This window comes from Scyliorhinus torazame, chromosome 4 (genome assembly GCF_047496885.1).
Source record: "Scyliorhinus torazame isolate Kashiwa2021f chromosome 4, sScyTor2.1, whole genome shotgun sequence".
In the NCBI taxonomy this organism is placed as follows: domain Eukaryota; kingdom Metazoa; phylum Chordata; class Chondrichthyes; order Carcharhiniformes; family Scyliorhinidae; genus Scyliorhinus; species Scyliorhinus torazame.
This window is the reverse complement of record NC_092710.1, coordinates 81264976-81285522: the sequence shown is the minus strand read 5'-3', so window position 1 is coordinate 81285522 and position 20547 is coordinate 81264976. Positions and strand designations below refer to the sequence as shown.

The following is a 20547-nucleotide window of genomic DNA, read 5'->3' as shown; positions in this document are numbered from 1 at the left end:
TAACACTCTGATATACCCCACACCCCTCACTGTTACTCTCTGATATATCCCACATCCCTCACTGTAACACTCTGATATACCCCACACTCTTCACTGTAACACCCTGATATACCCCACACCCCTCACTGTAACACTCTGATATACCCCACACCCCTCACTGTAACACTCTGATATACCCCACACCCCTCACTGTAACACCCTGATATACCCCACGCCCCTCACTGTAACACTCTGATATACCCCACACCCCTCACTGTAACACTGTGATATACCCCACACCCCTCACTGTAACACTCTGATATACCCCACACCCCTCACTGTAACACCCTGATATACCTCACACACCTCACTGTAACACTCTGATATACCCCACACCCCTCACTGTAACTCTCTGATATATCCCACACCCCTCACTGTAACACTCTGATATATCCCACATCCCTCACTGTAACACTCTGATATACCCCACACCCTTCAATGTAACACTCTGATATACCCCACAGCCCTCACTGTAACACCCTGATGTACCTCACACCCCTCATTGTAACACTCTGATATACCCCACACCCCTCACTGTTACTCTCTGATATATCCCACACCCCTCACTGTAACACTCTGATATATCCCACACCCCTCACTGTAACAGACTGATATACCCCACACCCCTCACTGTTACACTCTGATATACCCCACACCCCTCACTGTAACACTCTGATATACCCCACACCCCTCACTGTAACACTCTCATATACCCCACACCCCTCACTGTAACACTCTGATATACCCCACATCCCTCACTGTTACACTCTGATATACCCAACACCCCTCACTGTAACACTCTGATATACCACACAACCCTCACAGTTACACTCTGATATACCCCACACCCCTCACTGTAACACTCTGATATATCCCACACCCCTCACTGTAACACTCTGATATACCCCACACCCCTCACTGTAACACTCTGATATACCCCACACCCCTCACTGTTACACTCTGATATACCCCACACCCCACACTGTAACACTCTGATGTACCCCACACCCCTCACTGTAACACTCTGATACACCCCACACCCCTCACTGTAACACTCTGATATACCCCACACCCCTCACTGTTACACTCTGATATACCCCACACCCCTCACTGTAACACTCTGATATCACCCACACCCCTCACTGTTACACTCTGATATATCCCACACCCCTCACTGTTACACTCTGATATACCCCACACCCCTCACTGTAACACTCTGATATACCCCACACCCCTCACTGTTACACTCTGATATACCCCACACCCCTCACTGTAACACTCTGATGTACCCCACACCCTTCACTGTAACACTCTGATATACCCCCCACCCCTCACTGTAACACGCTGAGATACCCCACATCCCTCACTGTAACACCCTGATATACCCCACACCCCTCACTGTAACACCCTGATATACCCCACACCCCTCACTGTAACACCCTGATATACCCCACACCCCTCACTGTTACACTCTGATATACCCCACACCCCTCACTGTAACACTCTGATGTACCCCACACCCCTCACTGTAACACACTGCTATAACCCACACCCCTCACTGTAACACTTTGATATACCCCACACCCCTCACTGTAACACTCTGATATACCCCACACCCCTCACTGTAACACTCTGATATACCCCACACTCTTCACTGTAACACCCTGATATACCCCACACCCCTCACTGTAACACTCTGATATACCCCACACCCCTCACTGTAACACTCTGATATACCCCACACCCCTCACTGTAACACCCTGATATACCCCACGCCCCTCACTGGAACACTCTGATATACCCCACACCCCTCACTGTAACACTCTGATATACCCCACACCCCTCACTGTAACACTCTGATATACCCCACACCCCTCACTGTAACACCCTGATATACCTCACACACCTCACTGTAACACTCTGATATACACCACACCCCTCACTGTAACTCTCTGATATATCCCACACCCCTCACTGTAACACTCTGATATATCCCACATCCCTCACTGTAACACTCTGATATACCCCACACCCCTCAATGTAACACTCTGATATACCCCACAGCCCTCACTGTAACACCCTGATGTACCTCACACCCCTCATTGTAACACTCTGATATACCCCACACCCCTCACTGTTACTCTCTGATATATCCCACATCCCTCACTGTAACACTCTGATATATCCCACACCCCTCACTGTAACAGACTGATATACCCCACACCACTCACTGTTACACTCTGATATACCCCACACCCCTCACTGTAACACTCTGATATACCCCACACCCCTCACTGTAACACTCTGATATACCCCACACCCCTCACTGTTACACTCTGATATACCCAACACCCCTCACTGTAACACTCTGATATACCACACACCCCTCACAGTTACACTCTGATATACCCCACACCCCTCACTGTAACACTCTGATATACCCCACACCATTCACTGCAACACTCTGATATACCCCACACCATTCACTGCAACACTCTGATATACCCCACACCCCTCACTGTAACACTCTGATATACCCCACACCCCTCACTGTAACACTCTGATATAACCCACACCCCTCACTGTTACACTCTGATATATCCCACACCCCTCACTGTAACACTCTGATATACCCCACACCCCTCACTGTAACACTCTGATATACCCCACACCCCTCACTGTTACACTCTGATATACCCCACACCCCTCACTGTTACACTCTGATATACCCCACACCCCTCACTGTAACACTCTGATATAACCCACACCCCTCACTGTTACACTCTGATATATCCCACACCCCTCACTGTTATACTCTGATATACCACACACCCCTCACTGTAACACTCTGATACACCCCACACCCTTCACTGTTACACTCTGATATACCCCACACCCCTCACTGTAACACTCTGATGTACCCCACACCCTTCACTGTAACACTCTGATATACCCCCCACCCCTCACTGTAACACGCTGAGATACCCCACATCCCTCACTGTAACACCCTGATATACCCCACACCCCTCACTGTAACACCCTGATATACCCCACACCCCTCACTGTAACACCCTGATATACCCCACACCCCTCACTGTTACACTCTGATATACCCCACACCCCTCACTGTAACACTCTGATGTACCCCACACCCCTCACTGTAACACACTGCTATAACCCGCACCCCTCACTGTAACACTTTGATATACCCCACACCCCTCACTGTAACACTCTGATATACCCCACACCCCTCACTGTAACACTCTGATATACCCCACACGCCTCACCGTAACACTCTGATATACCCCACGCCCGTCACTGTAACACTCTGATATACGCCACACGCCTCACTGTAACACTTTGATCTACCCCACACCCCTCACTGTAACACTCTGATATACCCCACACCCCTCACTGTTACACTCTGACATACCCCACACCCGTCACTGTAACACTCTGATATACCCCACACGCCTCACTGTAACACTGCGATATACCCCACATGCTTCACCGTAACACTCTGAAATGCCCCACACCTCACTGTAACACTGATATACTGTACACCCATCACTGTAACACCCTGATATACCCCACACCCCTCACTGTAACACTCTGATATACCCCACACCATTCACTGCAACACTCTGATATACCCCACACCATTCACTGCAACACTCTGATATACCCCACACCCCTCACTGTAACACTCTGATATACCCCACACCCCTCACTGTTACACTCTGATATACCCCACACCCCTCACTGTAACACTCTGATGTACCCCACACCCTTCACTGTAACACTCTGATATACCCCCCACCCCTCACTGTAACACGCTGAGATACCCCACATCCCTCACTGTAACACCCTGATATACCCCACACCCCTCACTGTAACACCCTGATATATCCCACACCCCTCACTGTAACACTCTGATATACACCACACCCCTCACTGTAACACGCTGATATACCCCACACCCCTCACTGTAAAACCCTGATATACCCCACACCCCTCACTGTAACACCCAAGATATAGCCCACACCCCTCACTGTTACACTCTGATATACCCCACACCCCTCACTGTAACACTCTGATGTACCCCACACCCCTCACTGTAACACACTGCTATACCCCACACCCCTCACTGTAACACTTTGATATACCCCACACCCCTCACTGTAACACTCTGATATACCCCACACCCCTCACTGTAACACTCTGATATACCCCACACTCTTCACTGTAACACCCTGATATACCCCACACCCCTCACTGTAACACTCTGATATACCCCACACCCCTCACTGTAACACTCTGATATACCCCACACCCCTCACTGTAACACCCTGATATACCCCACGCCCCTCACTGTAACACTCTGATATACCCCACACCCCTCACTGTAACACTCTGATATACCCCACACCCCTCACTGTAACACTCTGATATACCCCACACCCCTCACTGTAACACCCTGATATACCTCACACACCTCACTGTAACACTCTGATATACCCCACACCCCTCACTGTAACTCTCTGATATATCCCACACCCCTCACTGTAACACTCTGATATATCCCACATCCCTCACTGTAACACTCTGATATACCCCACACCCCTCAATGTAACACTCTGATATACCCCACAGCCCTCACTGTAACACCCTGATGTACCTCACACCCCTCATTGTAACACTCTGATATACCCCACACCCCTCACTGTTACTCTCTGATATATCCCACACCCCTCACTGTAACACTCTGATATATCCCACACCCCTCACTGTAACAGACTGATATACCCCACACCCCTCACTGTTACACTCTGATATACCCCACACCCCTCACTGTAACACTCTGATATACCCCACACCCCTCACTGTAACACTCTCATATACCCCACACCCCTCACTGTAACACTCTGATATACCCCACACCCCTCACTGTTACACTCTGATATACCCAACACCCCTCACTGTAACACTCTGATATAACCCACACCCCTCACTGTTACACTCTGATATACCCCACACCCCTCACTGTAACACTCTGATATACCCCACACCCCTCACTGTTACACTCTGATATACCCCACACCCCTCACTGTAACACTCTGATATACCCCACACCCCTCACTGTTACACTCTGATGTACCCCACACCCTTCACTGTAACACTCTGATATACCCTCCCTCCCCTCACTGTAACACGCTGAGATACCCCACATCCCTTACTGTAACACCCTGATATACCCCACACCCCTCACTGTAACACCCTGATATACCCCACACCCCTCACTGTAACACCCTGATATACCCCACACCCCTCACTGTAACACCCTGATATACCCCACACCCCTCACTGTAACACTCTGATGTACCCCACACCCCTCACTGTAACACTCTGATACACCCCACACCCCTCACTGTAACACTCTGATATACCCCACACCCCTCACTGTTACACTCTGATACACCCCACACCCCTCACTGTAACACTCTGATATACCCCCCACCCCTCACTGTAACACGCTGAGATACCCCACATCCCTCACTGTAACACCCTGATATACCCCACACCCCTCACTGTAACACCCTGATATACCCCACACCCCTCACTGTTACACTCTGATATACCCCACACCCCTCACTGTAACACACTGCTATAACCCACACCCCTCACTGTAACACTTTGATATACCCCACACCCCTCACTGTAACACTCTGATATACCCCACACCCCTCACTGTAACACACTGCTATAACCCACACCCCTCACTGTAACACTTTGATATACCCCACACCCCTCACTGTAACACTCTGATATACCCCACACTCTTCACTGTAACACCCTGATATACCCCACACCCCTCACTGTAACACTCTGATATACCCCACACCCCTCACTGTAACACTCTGATATACCCCAGACCCCTCACTGTAACACCCTGATATACCCCACACCCCTCACTGTAACACTCTGATATACCCCACACCCCTCACTGTAACACTCTGATATACCCCACACCCCTCACTGTAACACTCTGATATACCCCACACCCCTCACTGTAACACCCTGATATACCTCACACACCTCACTGTAACACTCTGATATACCCCACACCCCTCACTGTAACACTCTGATATATCCCACATCCCTCACTGTAACACTCTGATATACCCCACACCCCTCAATGTAACACTCTGATATACCCCACAGCCCTCACTGTAACACCCTGATGTACCTCACACCCCTCATTGTAACACTCTGATATACCCCACACCCCTCACTGTTACTCTCTGATATATCCCACATCCCTCACTGTCACACTCTGATATATCCCACACCCCTCACTGTAACAGACTGATATACCCCACACCCCTCACTGTTACACTCTGATATACCCCACACCCCTCACTGTAACACTCTGATATACCCCACACCCCTCACTGTAACACTCTCATATACCCCACACCCCTCACTGTAACACTCTGATATACCCCACACCCCTCACTGTTACACTCTGATATACCCAACACCCCTCACTGTAACACTCTGATATACCACACACCCCTCACAGTTACACTCTGATATACCCCACACCCCTCACTGTAACACTCTGATATATCCCACACCCCTCACTGTAACACTCTGATATACCCCACACCCCTCACTGTAACACTCTGATATACCCCACACCCCTCACTGTTACACTCTGATATACCCCACACCCCTCACTGTAACACTCTGATGTACCCCACACCCCTCACTGTAACACTCTGATACACCCCACACCCCTCACTGTAACACTCTGATATACCCCACACCCCTCACTGTTACACTCTGATATACCCCACACCCCTCACTGTAACACTCTGATATAACCCACACCCCTCACTGTTACACTCTGATATACCCCACACCCCTCACTGTAACACTCTGATATACCCCACACCCCTCACTGTTACACTCTGATATACCCCACACCCCTCACTGTAACACTCTGATGTACCCCACACCCTTCACTGTAACACTCTGATATACCCCCCACCCCTCACTGTAACACGCTGAGATACCCCACATCCCTTACTGTAACACCCTGATATACCCCACACCCCTCACTGTAACACCCTGATATACCCCACACCCCTCACTGTAACACCCTGATATACCCCACACCCCTCACTGTTACACTCTGATATACCCCACACCCCTCACTGTAACACTCTGATGTACCCCACACCCCTCACTGTATCACTCTGATATACACCACACCCCTCACTGTAACACTCTGATATACCGCACACCCCTCACTGTTACACTCTGATATACCCCACACCCCTCACTGTAACACTCTGATGTACCCCACACCCCTCACTGTATCACTCTGATATACACCACACCCCTCACTGTAACACTCTGATGTACCCCACACCCCTCACTATATCACTCTGATATACACCACACCCCTCACTGTAACACTCTGATATACCCCACACCCCTCACTGTAACACTCTCTGATATACCCCACACCGCTCACTGTAACACTCTGATATACCCCACACCCCTCACTGTAACACTCACTTGTGTACTTCCCAGCCAATGTTAAGATTGCTCCCTCCTCGTTTGGCCTGCGATGATACACCATCTCTCCCCCAAGGACCAGGTTCTGGGTGATGCTCTGTAGAAAATGGCCGACCACAATCACTGGAGTGAGAGAGAGAATAACACACTCAAGCGTCGGGCTCAGCGACTTGGAGGTACACCTCCCCTCCCATGCCAACCCGCAAAGCTGTTAACTCTGCATGAACGTGCAACCTTACCTGATTCGTTGATGATGTCCGGGTTGCCGAGGGTAAAGGTTGTGGTGAAGGAGTCGCCCCGATACTCCGAATCAAACTGCCAGGTCTGAAACTTTTCCTGCTGTGTCTGGGTAAGGGGAGATTGGGACAATTATTCCAGCCCCAATACCCCTGACCCCCTTCCCCGACCCCTCCAATCCCCCTCTCGTCCTCGCTGGTCTCGTGTCCCTCTGATCCCCCATTCCCACCCATAGCCCCTCCCCCTTCCATAGTCCCCTCCCCCACAGCACTCTCACCCTCCGACAGCACCTAACCCCTCCCAAAATCCCCTCCCATAGATACAAACTCGTCCCACAGCCCCCTCACCCTTCCCCGTCCACAGCACTTTCCCCCCCCCCCACTCCCTCCCACAATCACTGCCCTCTCCTATAGCTTCCTCACCTCGTGTAGCCCCCTCCCTTGAAGGTGCTTTCTCTCACTGGGGTACATACAGACCCCTTGCGCGGGGCAGTGACGAGGATGGGGTGGCATTCTAACCCCTGACATCCTGAAAGCAAGGCTCGTGTGTACCTTGGGCAATGTGGAGTTGCTCGGGAGCCAATGGTGCCAAGGTGGGACTTCTGGGCTGATGTGTTTGTCTAATGATGAGAAGAGTGTGGGGAGGAAGAGAGAGGCAATGGTTTGACAGTCGACAGCGAAGGAACTCAATGTGAAGTGTGAGCCAGGTTTTTCAGTCGGGGATGTCAGGGACTGGTATCGTTCTTCAGAAAATGAGAAGGGGAAGAATAGATTTGACAGGTGTTGCAAAAAGATGAGTGGTTTGGACAGGGGGAGAAATTGCTCCCCTTGGTGCACGGATCAAGCCCCAGAGGGGCACAGGTTCAAGGTGACTGCCAAAAGCAATAGGGGCAGTATGTGGGGAAACCATTTTACACTGCCAGTTGTTGCGAACACCAGTTGTCATCACATTCAACAGGGGATTGGAGGACTTCCGGTGGCGGCCATGGAGTGAGAGGTCACACATTTGGTGGCTCCCACTCAAGGCAGATTTTGGGGGGGGGTTTTCCCGCCCGAAGGGCATAGTATTTGAGGGCAAACGTGCAGGAGTGCCTGGGGAAGGCTTTAGTCCTCTGGTGTGGTTGGTGCATGGATCAGCAGGTGAGGAGCGCCACGGGAAAGAACGAGCAGTTGGTGCAGGAGAGGTTTCGTGGTGTGCCACAGGTAAAGAAGACCGAGGGCAAGGGGGGGGGGGGGGGGGGGCCACGCTGCCCACCTAGTGGTCAACGGAGCAGCTGGCGGAGTTCTTGAATAACAATTTCCAGCCGAGGAAAGAGGCCCTGGAAGCCAGGCCCTGGCCAAGGTGGTGGAGCCGCTGAGATCTGGGATTGAGCGGGTTGAGCAGAGGTTGGAGTCCCAGGGCCTGGCGATTGAGAAAGTGGAGTCGGCGGTGGGGGAGCACGAGGAGCACGTGGCCTCGGCAGAGTTGGGAGTGATGTGGGAGAGCCAGAAGAGGCTGAGGGAGACAGTGGAGAATCGCTCCAGAAGGCAATATGTAAGGATTGTCGGGATGCCTGAAGGGATTGAAGGTGTGGAGGCCGAGGTGTATGTGGCAAAGATGTTGAAGAAGCTGATGGGGGAGGGGGCCTTTGATCGTCCCCTGGGGGTGGACCGAGCGCACAGGATGCTGAGGAGGAGGCCGCAGGCGGCCGAGCCGTCGAGGGCGATGGTGGTGCGGTTGCACCGCATTCTGGAGAAAGAGAAGATTCTTCGATGGGTGAGGCAGACCAGGAAATGTACCTGGGAAGGGAATGAGCTGCGGGTGCACCAGGACCTGGGAGCAGAGCTGGTGAAGAGGGGGGCCTGGTTTAACCGGATTACGGCTGCCCTCTTCAAAAAGGGGGTGAAGTTTGGGGATACTGTACCCGGCCCGCCCGTGAGTGATGTTTCAGAAGCGAGAGTAGTATTTTGACACGCCAGAGGAGGCGATGGAGTTTGTGAGGGACAATGAACTGGGAGGAAGTGTGAGGACATTGAACTTTGGAGGGGTTTTGAGTGTTTGGTGGTGGGTTTTCTGGGGCAGGTTTTGACGGGGGAGCAACGATGGTGAGTGTGCCTTTTGTTACTCTTGAGGGATAAATGGTTTGGTTGGTGCGGGAGAGGAACTGGAGGGAGGAAGGATGGTTGGAGGCCTGGGGCGGGTGCACCATACGAGCTGGGCGGGCTCGTTAGCGGGAGTGAGGTGGGGGGGGGTTACCAGGCCGAAGGCGTGGGGGAGGGAGTTGTTTTATTGTTTGTGGGTGGGAGGGAGGGGACTTTTCAGGATTGGGGCAACAGGGGGACTGGTGTTGCCGAATATATTGATGAATTACTGCTGGGCAGTGAATATCGCTATGGTTAGGAGGTGGGCCATGGGGGAGGGGTTAACGTGGGGACGGATGGAGGCGCCATTGTGTGGGGGAACATGCTTAAGGGCTTTGTTGTTGGCACCTCTACTGTTCTCACTGTCCAGGTACTCCGTGAGCCCAGTGCTTGTGTCGGCCCTAAGGGTGTGGGGACAGTAGTGGCAACATCTGGGGCTGGGCCTCGCTGTGGGCACCATTCTGCGTCTGCGGGTCTGGACGTGAGGTTTCTGGGATGGCGGCAGGCAGGGATTGAGCCATTTGGTGATCTTTATGGGGGCAAATTTGCAAAGTTGGCTGACGTGCAGGAGAAGTGTGAGTTGCCCAGGGGGAATGGTGTTAGGTGCCTGCGGATCCGAGACTTTGGAAGGAGCGAGGTTCTGTCCTCTCCTGGGCTGCTGCCCCTGGGGTTGCAGGACAAGGTGCTGTCGAGAGACGAGATAGGGGAGGGGAAGGTGTCGGATATCTCCAAGGAGTTGATGGATTGGGAGAGATTGGGCGATGTTCGGGGTGTTGGAATACCCGGGGGTCCAGGGGGTGAGAGAGGCCGATGTCTTGGCATTTGCCTCTCTGATCGCCCGGAGACAGATTCTGCTCGGGTGGAGGGACCCGGAGCTCCCGAAAGGGGGGGGGGGTTTGGGTGAGCGACCTGGCAGAATTCCTGAGGCTGGAGAAGTTCACTGTGAGGGGGTGGGTGGATGGGTTCACCTGGAGGTGGAAGCTGTGTATTGATTTCTTTAAGGAGGTTTGAGAGGTCAGTAAGGGAGGGTGGGGTGGGGTAAAGGGTGAAAATGGGGAAGGTGGGATCTGAGGAGGGGTTGGTGTCAGGGGAGCATGGGGGGAGTGGGTGTTGGTTGTTCATTGAGTTGTTTGGTTGTTCGTCTGATTCTGCTTGTAGATTCTGTTTGAAGGACAGAGTGGATGGTAAGGGAGGTGGTGTCGCTCTGTTATTTAAGGATGACATCCGGGCAACAGTAAGGGATGACATCGGTGCTATGGCGGATAAGGTTGAATCCATTTGGGTGGAAATCAGGAATAGTAAGGCGAAAAATTCACTGATAGGAGTAATCTATAGGCCACCAAATAGTAACATTATGGTGGGGCAGGCAATAAACAAAGAAATAACTGAAGCATGTAGAAATGGTACAGCAGTTATCATGGGGGATTTTAATCTACATGTCGATTGGTTTAACCAGGTTGGTCAAGGCAGCCTTGAGGAGGAGTTTATAGAATGTATCCGCGATAGTTTCCTAGAACAGTATGTAATGGAACCTACGAGGGAACAAGCGGTCCTAGATCTGGTCCTGTGTAATGAGACAGGATTGATTCAGGATCTCACAGTTAGGGATCCTCTCGGAAGGAGCGATCACAATATGGTGGAATTTAAAATACAGATGGAGGGTGAGAAGGTAAAATCAAGCACTAGTGTTTTGTGCTTAAACAAAGGAGATTACAATGGGATGAGAGAAGAACTAGATAAGGTAGACTTGGAGCAAAGACTTTATGGTGAAACAGTTGAGGACCAGTGGAGAACCTTCCAAGTGATTTTTCACAGTGCTCAGCAAAGGTTTATACCAAAAAAAAGGAAGGATGGTAAAAAGAGGGAAAATCGACCGTGAATATCTAAGGAAATAAGGGAGAGTATCACATTGAAGGAAAAAACATACAAAGTAGCAAAGATCAGTGGGAGACTAGAGGGCTGGGAAATCTTTAGGGGGCAACAGAAAGCTACTAAAAAAGCTATAAAGAAGAGTAAGATAGATTATGAGAGTAAACTTGCTCAGAATATAAAAAGATAGTTAAAAGTTTCTACAAATATATAAAACAAAAAAGAGTGGCTAAGGTAAATACTGGTCCTTTAGAGGATGAGAAGGGAGATTTAATAATGGGAGATGAGGAAATGGCTGAGGAACTGAACAGGTTTTTTGGGACGGTCTTCCAGTGGAAGACACAAATAACATGCCAGTGACTGAAGGAAGAAATAGCGAGGCATCTGGATGGAAATTGTCCCATTGGACAGACGCAGCATGGGTTCATAAAGGGCAGGTCGTGCCTAACTAATTTAGTGGAATTTTATGAGGACATTAACAATGCGGTAGATAACGGGGAGCCAATGGATGTGGTATATCTGGATTTCCAGAAAGCCTTTGACAAGGTGCCACACAAAAGGTTGCTGCATGAGATAAAGATGCATGGCATTGAGGGGAAAGTAGTAGCATGGATAGAGGATTGGATAATTAATAGAAAGCAAAGAGTGGGGATTAATGGGTGTTTCTCTGATTGGCAATCAGTAGCTAGTGGTGTTCCTCAGGGATCAGTGTTGGGCCCACAACTGTTCACAATTTACATAGATGATTTGGAGTTGGGGACCAAGGGTAATGTGTCCAAGTTTGCAGACGACACTAAGATAAGTGGTAAAGCAAAAAGTGCAGAGGATACTGGAAGTCTGCAGAGGGATTTGGATAGGCTAAGTGAATGGGCTAGGATCTGGCAGATGGAATACAATGTTGACAAATGTGTGGTTATCCATTTTGGTAGGAATAACAGCAAAAGGGATTATTATTTAAATGATAAAATATTAAAACATGCTGCTGTGCAGAGAGACCTGGGTGTGCTAGTGCATGAGTCACAAAAAGTTGGTTTACAGGTGCAACAGGTGATTAAGAAGGCAAATGGAATTTTGTCCTTCATTGCTAGAGGGATGGAGTTTAAGACTAGGGAGGTTATGCTGCAATTGTATAAGGTGTTAGTGAGGCCACACCTGGAGTATTGTGTTCAGTTTTGGTCTCCTTACTTGAGAAAGGACGTACTGGCACTGGAGGGTGTGCAGAGGAGATTCACTAGGTTAATCCCAGAGCTCAAGGGGTTGGATTACGAGGAGAGGTTGAGTAGACTGGGACTGCAGTGGTTGGAATTTAGAAGGATGAGAGGGGATCTTATAGAAACATATACGATTATGAAGGGAATAGATAGGATAGATGCGGGCAGGTTGTTTCCACTGGCGGGTGAAAGCAGAACTAGGGTCATAGCCTCAAAATAAGGGGAAGTAGATTTAGGACTGAGTTTAGGAGGAACTTCTTCACCCAAAGGGTTGTGAATCTATGGAATTCCTTGCCCAGTGAAGCAGTAGAGGCTCCTTCATTCAATGTTTTTAAGATAAAGATAGATAGTTTTTTGAAGAATAAAGGGATTAAGGGTTATGGTGTTCGGGCCGGAAAGTGGAGCTGAGTCCACAAAAGATCAGCCATGATCTCATTGAATGGTGGAGCAGGCTCGAGGGGCCAGATGGCCTACTCCTGCTCCTAGTTCTTATGTTCTTGTGTTTATATGAAAATGCCTTCAATAAAAATATTTTTTTTAAATGGAATTGGAGGAACAAATGAAGAGAGAATATTTAAAGGGTGATGGGAGAGAGCATGGAGGAGATCAATCAAAGAGCCAGAAGCAGCACGATGTGCCGATTGATCCTAAACTGACTGAATGTTTAGATTTTCATTGAGCAAAGGTACATTTCTCTTTCAATTGAGTGGAGCGACGATTGTATTTGGACTGAGCGGAGTGACGATTGTATTTGGACTGAGTGGAGCGACGATTGTATTTGGACTGAGTGGAGCGACGATTGTATTTGGACTGAGCGGAGCGACGATTGTATTTGGACTGAGCGGAGCGACGATTGTATTTGGATTGAGTGGAGCGACGATTGTATTTGGACTGAGTGGAGCGACGATTGTATTTGGATTGAGTGGAGCGACGATTGTATTTGGATTGAGTGGAGTGACGATTGGATTTGGACTGAGTGGAGCGACGATTGTATTTGGATTGTGTGGAGCGACGATTGTATCTGCACTGAGTGGAGCGACGATTGTATTTGGATTGAGTGGAGCGACGATTCTATTTGGATTGAGTGGAGCGACGATTGTATTTGGATTGAGTGGAGCGACGATTGTATTTGGACTGAGCGGAGCGACGATTGTATTTGGATTGAGTAGAGCGACGATTGTATTTGGATTGAGTGGAGCGACGATTGTATTTGGATTGAGTGGAGCGACGATTGTATTTGGACTGAGCGGAGCGACGATTGTATTTGGATTGAGTAGAGCGACGATTGTATTTGGAATGAGTGGAGCGACGATTGTATTTGGATTGAGAGGAGCGACGATTGTATTTGGACTGAGCGGAGCGACGATTGTATTTGGACTGAGTGTAGTGACGATTGTATTTGGATTGAGTGGAGCGACGATTGTATTTGGATTGAGTGGAGCGACGATTGTATTTGAACAGAGTGGAGCGACGATTGTATGTGGACTGAGCGGAGCGACGATTGTCTTTGGACTGAGTGGAGCGCCGATTGTATTTGGATTGAGTGGAGCGACGATTGTATTGGGATTGAGTGGAGCGACGATTGTATTTGGACTGAGTGGAGTGACGATTGTATTTGGATTGAGTGGAGCGACGATTGTATTTGGATTGAGTGGAGCGACGATTGTATTTGGACTGAGTGGAGTGACGATTGTATTTGGATTGAGTGGAGCGACGATTGTATTTGGATTGAGTGGAGCGACGATTGTATTTGGACTGAGTGGAGTGACGATTGTATTTGGACTGAGTGGAGAGACGATTGTATTTGGATTGAGTGGAGTGACGATTGTATTTGGACTGAGTGGAGCGACGATTGTATTTGGATTGAGTAGAGCGGCGATTGTATTTGGACTGAGTGGAGCGACGATTGTATTTGGACTGAGCGGAGCGACGATTGTATTTGGACTGAGCGGAGCGACGATTGTATTTGGACTGAGTGGAGCGACGATTGTATTTGGACTGAGCGGAGTGACGATTGTATTTGGACGGAGTGGAGCGACGATTGTATTTGGACTGAGTGGAGCGACGATTGTATTTGGACTGAGTGGAGCGACGATTGTATTTGGACTGAGTGGAGCGACGATTGTCTTTGGACTGAGTGGAGCAACGATTGTATTTGGACTGAGTGGAGCGACGATTGTCTTTGGACTGAGTGGAGCGACGATTGTATTTGGACTGAGTGGAGTGACGATTGTATTTGGATTGAGTGGAGCGACGATTGTATTTGGACTGAGTGGAGTGACGATTGTCTTTGGACTGAGCGGAGCGACGATTGTATTTGGATTGAGTGGAGCGACGATTATATTTGGATTGAGTGGAGCGACGATTGTATTTGGACTGAGGGGAGCGACGATTGTATTTGGATTGAGTGGCGCGACGATTGTATTTGGATTGAGCGGAGCGACGATTGTATTTGGACTGAGTGGAGTGACGATTGCATTTGGATTGAGTGGAGCGACGATTGTATTTGGACTGAATGGAGCGACGATTGTATTTGGACTGAGCGGAGCGACGATTGTATTTGGATTGAGTGGAGCGACGATTGTATTTGGACTGAGGGGAGCGACGATTGTATTTGGATTGAGTGGAGCGACGATTGTATTTGGACTGAGTGGAGTGACGATTGTATTTGGACTGAGTGGAGCGACGATTGTATTTGGACTGAGCGGAGCGACGATTGTATTTGGACTGAGGGGAGCGACGATTGTATTTGGATTGAGTGGAGTGACGATTGTATTTGGACTGAGTGGAGCGATGATTGTATTTGGACTGAGTGGAGCGACGATTGTATTTGGATTGAGTGGAGCGACGATTGTATTTGGATTGAGTGGAGTGACGATTGTATTTGGACTGAGTGGAGCGACGATTGTATTTGGAATGAGTGGAGCGACGATTGTATTTGGACTGAGGGGAGCGACGATTGTATTTGGATTGAGTGGAGTGACGATTGTATTTGGACTGAGTGGAGTGACGATTGTATTTGGACAGAGTGGAGCGACGATTGTATTTGGATTGAGTGGAGTGACGATTGTATTTGGACTGAGTGGATCGACGATTGTATTTGGACTGAGTGGAGCGACGATTGTATTTGGATTGAGTGGAGCGACGACTGTATTTGGACTGAGCGGAGCGACGATTGTATTTGGACTGAGTGGAGCGACGATTGTATTTGGACTAAGCGGAGCGACGATTGTATTTGGACTGAGCTGAGCGACGATTGTATTTGGAATGAGTGGAGCGACGATTGTATTTGGACTGAGCGGAGTGACGATTGTATTTGGACGGAGTGGAGCGACGATTGTATTTGGACTGAGTGGAGCGACGATTGTATTTGGACTGAGTGGAGCGACGATTGTATTTGGACTGAGTGGAGCGACGATTGTCTTTGGACTGAGTGGAGCGACGATTGTATTTGGACTGAGTGGAGCGACGATTGTCTTTGGACTGAGTGGAGCGACGATTGTATTTGGACTGAGTGGAGTGACGATTGTATTTGGATTGAGTGGAGCGACGATTGTATTTGGACTGAGTGGAGTGACGATTGTCTTTGGACTGAGTGGAGCGACGATTGTATTTGGACTGAGTGGAGTGACGATTGTATTTGGATTGAGTGGAGCGACGATTGTATTTGGACTGAGCGGAGCGACGATTGTATTTGGATTGAGTGGAGCGTCGATTGTATTTGGACTGAGGGGAGCGACGATTGTATTTGGAATGAGTGGAGCGACGATTGTATTTGGACTGAGTGGAGTGACGATTGTATTTGGACTGAGTGGAGCGACGATTGTATTTGGACTGAGCGGAGCGACGATTGTATTTGGACTGAGGGGAGCGACGATTGTATTTGGATTGAGTGGAGTGACGATTGTATTTGGACTGAGTGGAGCGACGATTGTATTGGGACTGAGTGGAGCGACGATTGTATTTGGATTGAGTGGAGCGACGATTGTATTTGGATTGAGTGGAGCGACGATTGTATTTGGATTGAGTGGAGCGACGATTGTATTTGGACTGAGGGGAGCGACGATTGTATTTGGATTGAGTGGAGTGACGATTGTATTTGGACTGAGTGGAGTGACGATTGTATTTGGACTGAGTGGAGCGAAGATTGTATTTGGATTGAGTGGAGCGACGATTGTATTTGGACTGAGCGGAGCGACGATTGTATTTGGATTGAGTGGAGCGACGATTGTATTTGGACTGAGGGGAGCGACGATTGTATTTGGATTGAGTGGAGCGACGATTGTATTTGGACTGAGTGGAGTGACGATTGTATTTGGACTGAGTGGAGCGACGATTGTATTTGGACTGAGCGGAGCGACGATTGTATTTGGACTGAGGGGAGCGACGATTGTATTTGGACTGAGCTGAGCGACGATTGTATTTGGAATGAGTGGAGCGACGATTGTATTTGGACTGAGCGGAGTGACGATTGTATTTGGACGGAGTGGAGCGACGATTGTATTTGGACTGAGTGGAGCGACGATTGTATTTGGACTGAGTGGAGCGACGATTGTATTTGGACTGAGTGGAGCGACGATTGTCTTTGGACTGAGTGGAGCGACGATTGTATTTGGACTGAGTGGAGCGACGATTGTCTTTGGACTGAGTGGAGCGACGATTGTATTTGGACTGAGTGGAGTGACGATTGTATTTGGATTGAGTGGAGCGACGATTGTATTTGGACTGAGTGGAGTGACGATTGTCTTTGGACTGAGTGGAGCGACGATTGTATTTGGACTGAGTGGAGTGACGATTGTATTTGGATTGAGTGGAGCGACGATTGTATTTGGACTGAGCGGAGCGACGATTGTATTTGGATTGAGTGGAGCGTCGATTGTATTTGGACTGAGGGGAGCGACGATTGTATTTGGAATGAGTGGAGCGACGATTGTATTTGGACTGAGTGGAGTGACGATTGTATTTGGACTGAGTGGAGCGACGATTGTATTTGGACTGAGCGGAGCGACGATTGTATTTGGACTGAGGGGAGCGACGATTGTATTTGGATTGAGTGGAGTGACGATTGTATTTGGACTGAGTGGAGCGACGATTGTATTGGGACTGAGTGGAGCGACGATTGTATTTGGATTGAGTGGAGCGACGATTGTATTTGGATTGAGTGGAGCGACGATTGTATTTGGATTGAGTGGAGCGACGATTGTATTTGGACTGAGGGGAGCGACGATTGTATTTGGATTGAGTGGAGTGACGATTGTATTTGGACTGAGTGGAGTGACGATTGTATTTGGACTGAGTGGAGCGAAGATTGTATTTGGATTGAGTGGAGCGACGATTGTATTTGGACTGAGCGGAGCGACGATTGTATTTGGATTGAGTGGAGCGACGATTGTATTTGGACTGAGGGGAGCGACGATTGTATTTGGATTGAGTGGAGCGACGATTGTATTTGGACTGAGTGGAGTGACGATTGTATTTGGACTGAGTGGAGCGACGATTGTATTTGGACTGAGCGGAGCGACGATTGTATTTGGACTGAGGGGAGCGACGATTGTATTTGGATTGAGTGGAGTGACGATTGTATTTGGACTGAGTGGAGCGACGATTGTATTTGGACTGAGTGGAGCGACGATTGTATTTGGATTGAGTGGAGTGACGATTGTATTTGGACTGAGTGGAGCGACGATTGTATTTGGATTGAGTGGAGCGACGATTGTATTTGGACTGAGGGGAGCGACGATTGTATTTGGATTGAGTGGAGTGACGATTGTATTTGGACTGAGTGGAGTGACGATTGTATTTGGACTGAGTGGAGCGAAGATTGTATTTGGATTGAGTGGAGTGACGATTGTATTTGGACTCAGTGGAGCGACGATTGTATTTGGACTGAGTGGAGCGACGATTGTATTTGGATTGAGTGGAGCGACGATTGTATTTGGACTGAGGGGAGCGATGATTGTATTTGGATTGAGTGGAGTGACGATTATATTTGGACTCAGTGGAGCGACGATTGTATTTGGACTGAGTGGAGCGACGATTGTATTTGGATTGAGTGGAGTGACGATTGTATTTGGACTGAGTGGAGCGACGATTGTATTTGGATTGAGTGGAGCGACGATTGTATTTGGACTGAGGGGAGCGACGATTGTATTTGGATTGAGTGGAGCGAGGATTGTATTGGGATTGAGCGGAGCGACGATTGTATTTGGACTGAGCGGAGCGACGATTGTATTTGGACTGAGTGGAGCGACGATTGTATTTGGATTGAGTGGAGTGACGATTGTATTTGGACTCAGTGGAGCGACGATTGTATTTGGACTGAGTGGAGCGACGATTGTATTTGGATTGAGTGGAGCGACGATTGTATTTGGACTGAGGGGAGCGACGATTGTATTTGGATTGAGTGGAGTGACGATTGTATTTGGACTGAGTGGAGTGACGATTGTATTTGGACAGAGTGGAGCGACGATTGTATTTGGATTGAGTGGAGTGACGATTGTATTTGGACTCAGTGGATCGACGATTGTATTTGGTCTGAGTGGAGCGACGATTGTATTTGGATTGAGTGGAGCGACGATTGTATTTGGACTGAGGGGAGCGACGATTGTATTTGGACTGAGTGGAGCGACGATTGTATTTGGACTAAGCGGAGCGACGATTGTATTTGGACTGAGCGGAGCGACGATTGTATTTGGACTGAGTGGAGCGCCGATTGTATTTGGACTGAGCGGAGTGACGATTGTATTTGGACGGAGTGGAGCGACGATTGTATTTGGACTGAGTGGAGCGACGATTGTATTTGGACTGAGTGGAGCGACGATTGTATTTGGACTGAGTGGAGCGACGATTGTCTTTGGACTGAGTGGAGCAACGATTGTATTTGGACTGAGTGAAGCGACGATTGTCTTTGGACTGAGTGGAGCGACGATTGTATTTGGACTGAGTGGAGTGACGATTGTATTTGGATTGAGTGGAGCGACGATTGTATTTGGACTGAGTGGAGTGACGATTGTCTTTGGACTGAGTGGAGCGACGATTGTATTTGGACTGAGTGGAGTGACGATTGTATTTGGATTGAGTGGAGCGACGATTGTATTTGGATTGAGTGGAGCGACGATTGTATTTGGACTGAGGGGAGCGACGATTGTATTTGGATTGAGTGGAGCGACGATTGTATTTGGACTGAGCGGAGTGCCGATTGTATTTGGACTGAGTGGAGTGACGATTGTATTTGGATTGAGTGGAGTGACGATTGTATTTGGACTGAGGGGAGCGACGATTGTATTTGGATTGAGTGGAGCGACGATTGTATTTGGACTGAGCGGAGCGACGATTGTATTTGGATTGAGTGGAGCGTCGATTGTATTTGGACTGAGGGGAGCGACGATTGTATTTGGAATGAGTGGAGAGACGATTGTATTTGGACTGAGTGGAGTGACGATTGTATTTGGACTGAGTGGAGCGACGATTGTATTTGGACTGAG

The 20547-nt window shown here is 49.0% G+C and overlaps 1 protein-coding gene across 2 annotated transcripts in view; it reads right to left on the bottom strand.

The window, feature by feature from the left end:
* LOC140410328 (mitochondrial import receptor subunit TOM40B-like) overlaps nucleotides 1-20547 on the bottom strand; it is a 195767-nt gene that overhangs the window by 150706 nt on the left and 24514 nt on the right. For both annotated transcript variants that reach the window (XM_072498320.1, XM_072498322.1), the window contains exons 5-6: nucleotides 7866-7971; nucleotides 7627-7749 (exon numbers count right to left, since the gene is read on the bottom strand). In XM_072498320.1, coding sequence (XP_072354421.1) covers nucleotides 7627-7749; nucleotides 7866-7971 — 229 coding nt within the window. The remainder of the gene's footprint in view (nucleotides 1-7626; nucleotides 7750-7865; nucleotides 7972-20547) is intronic.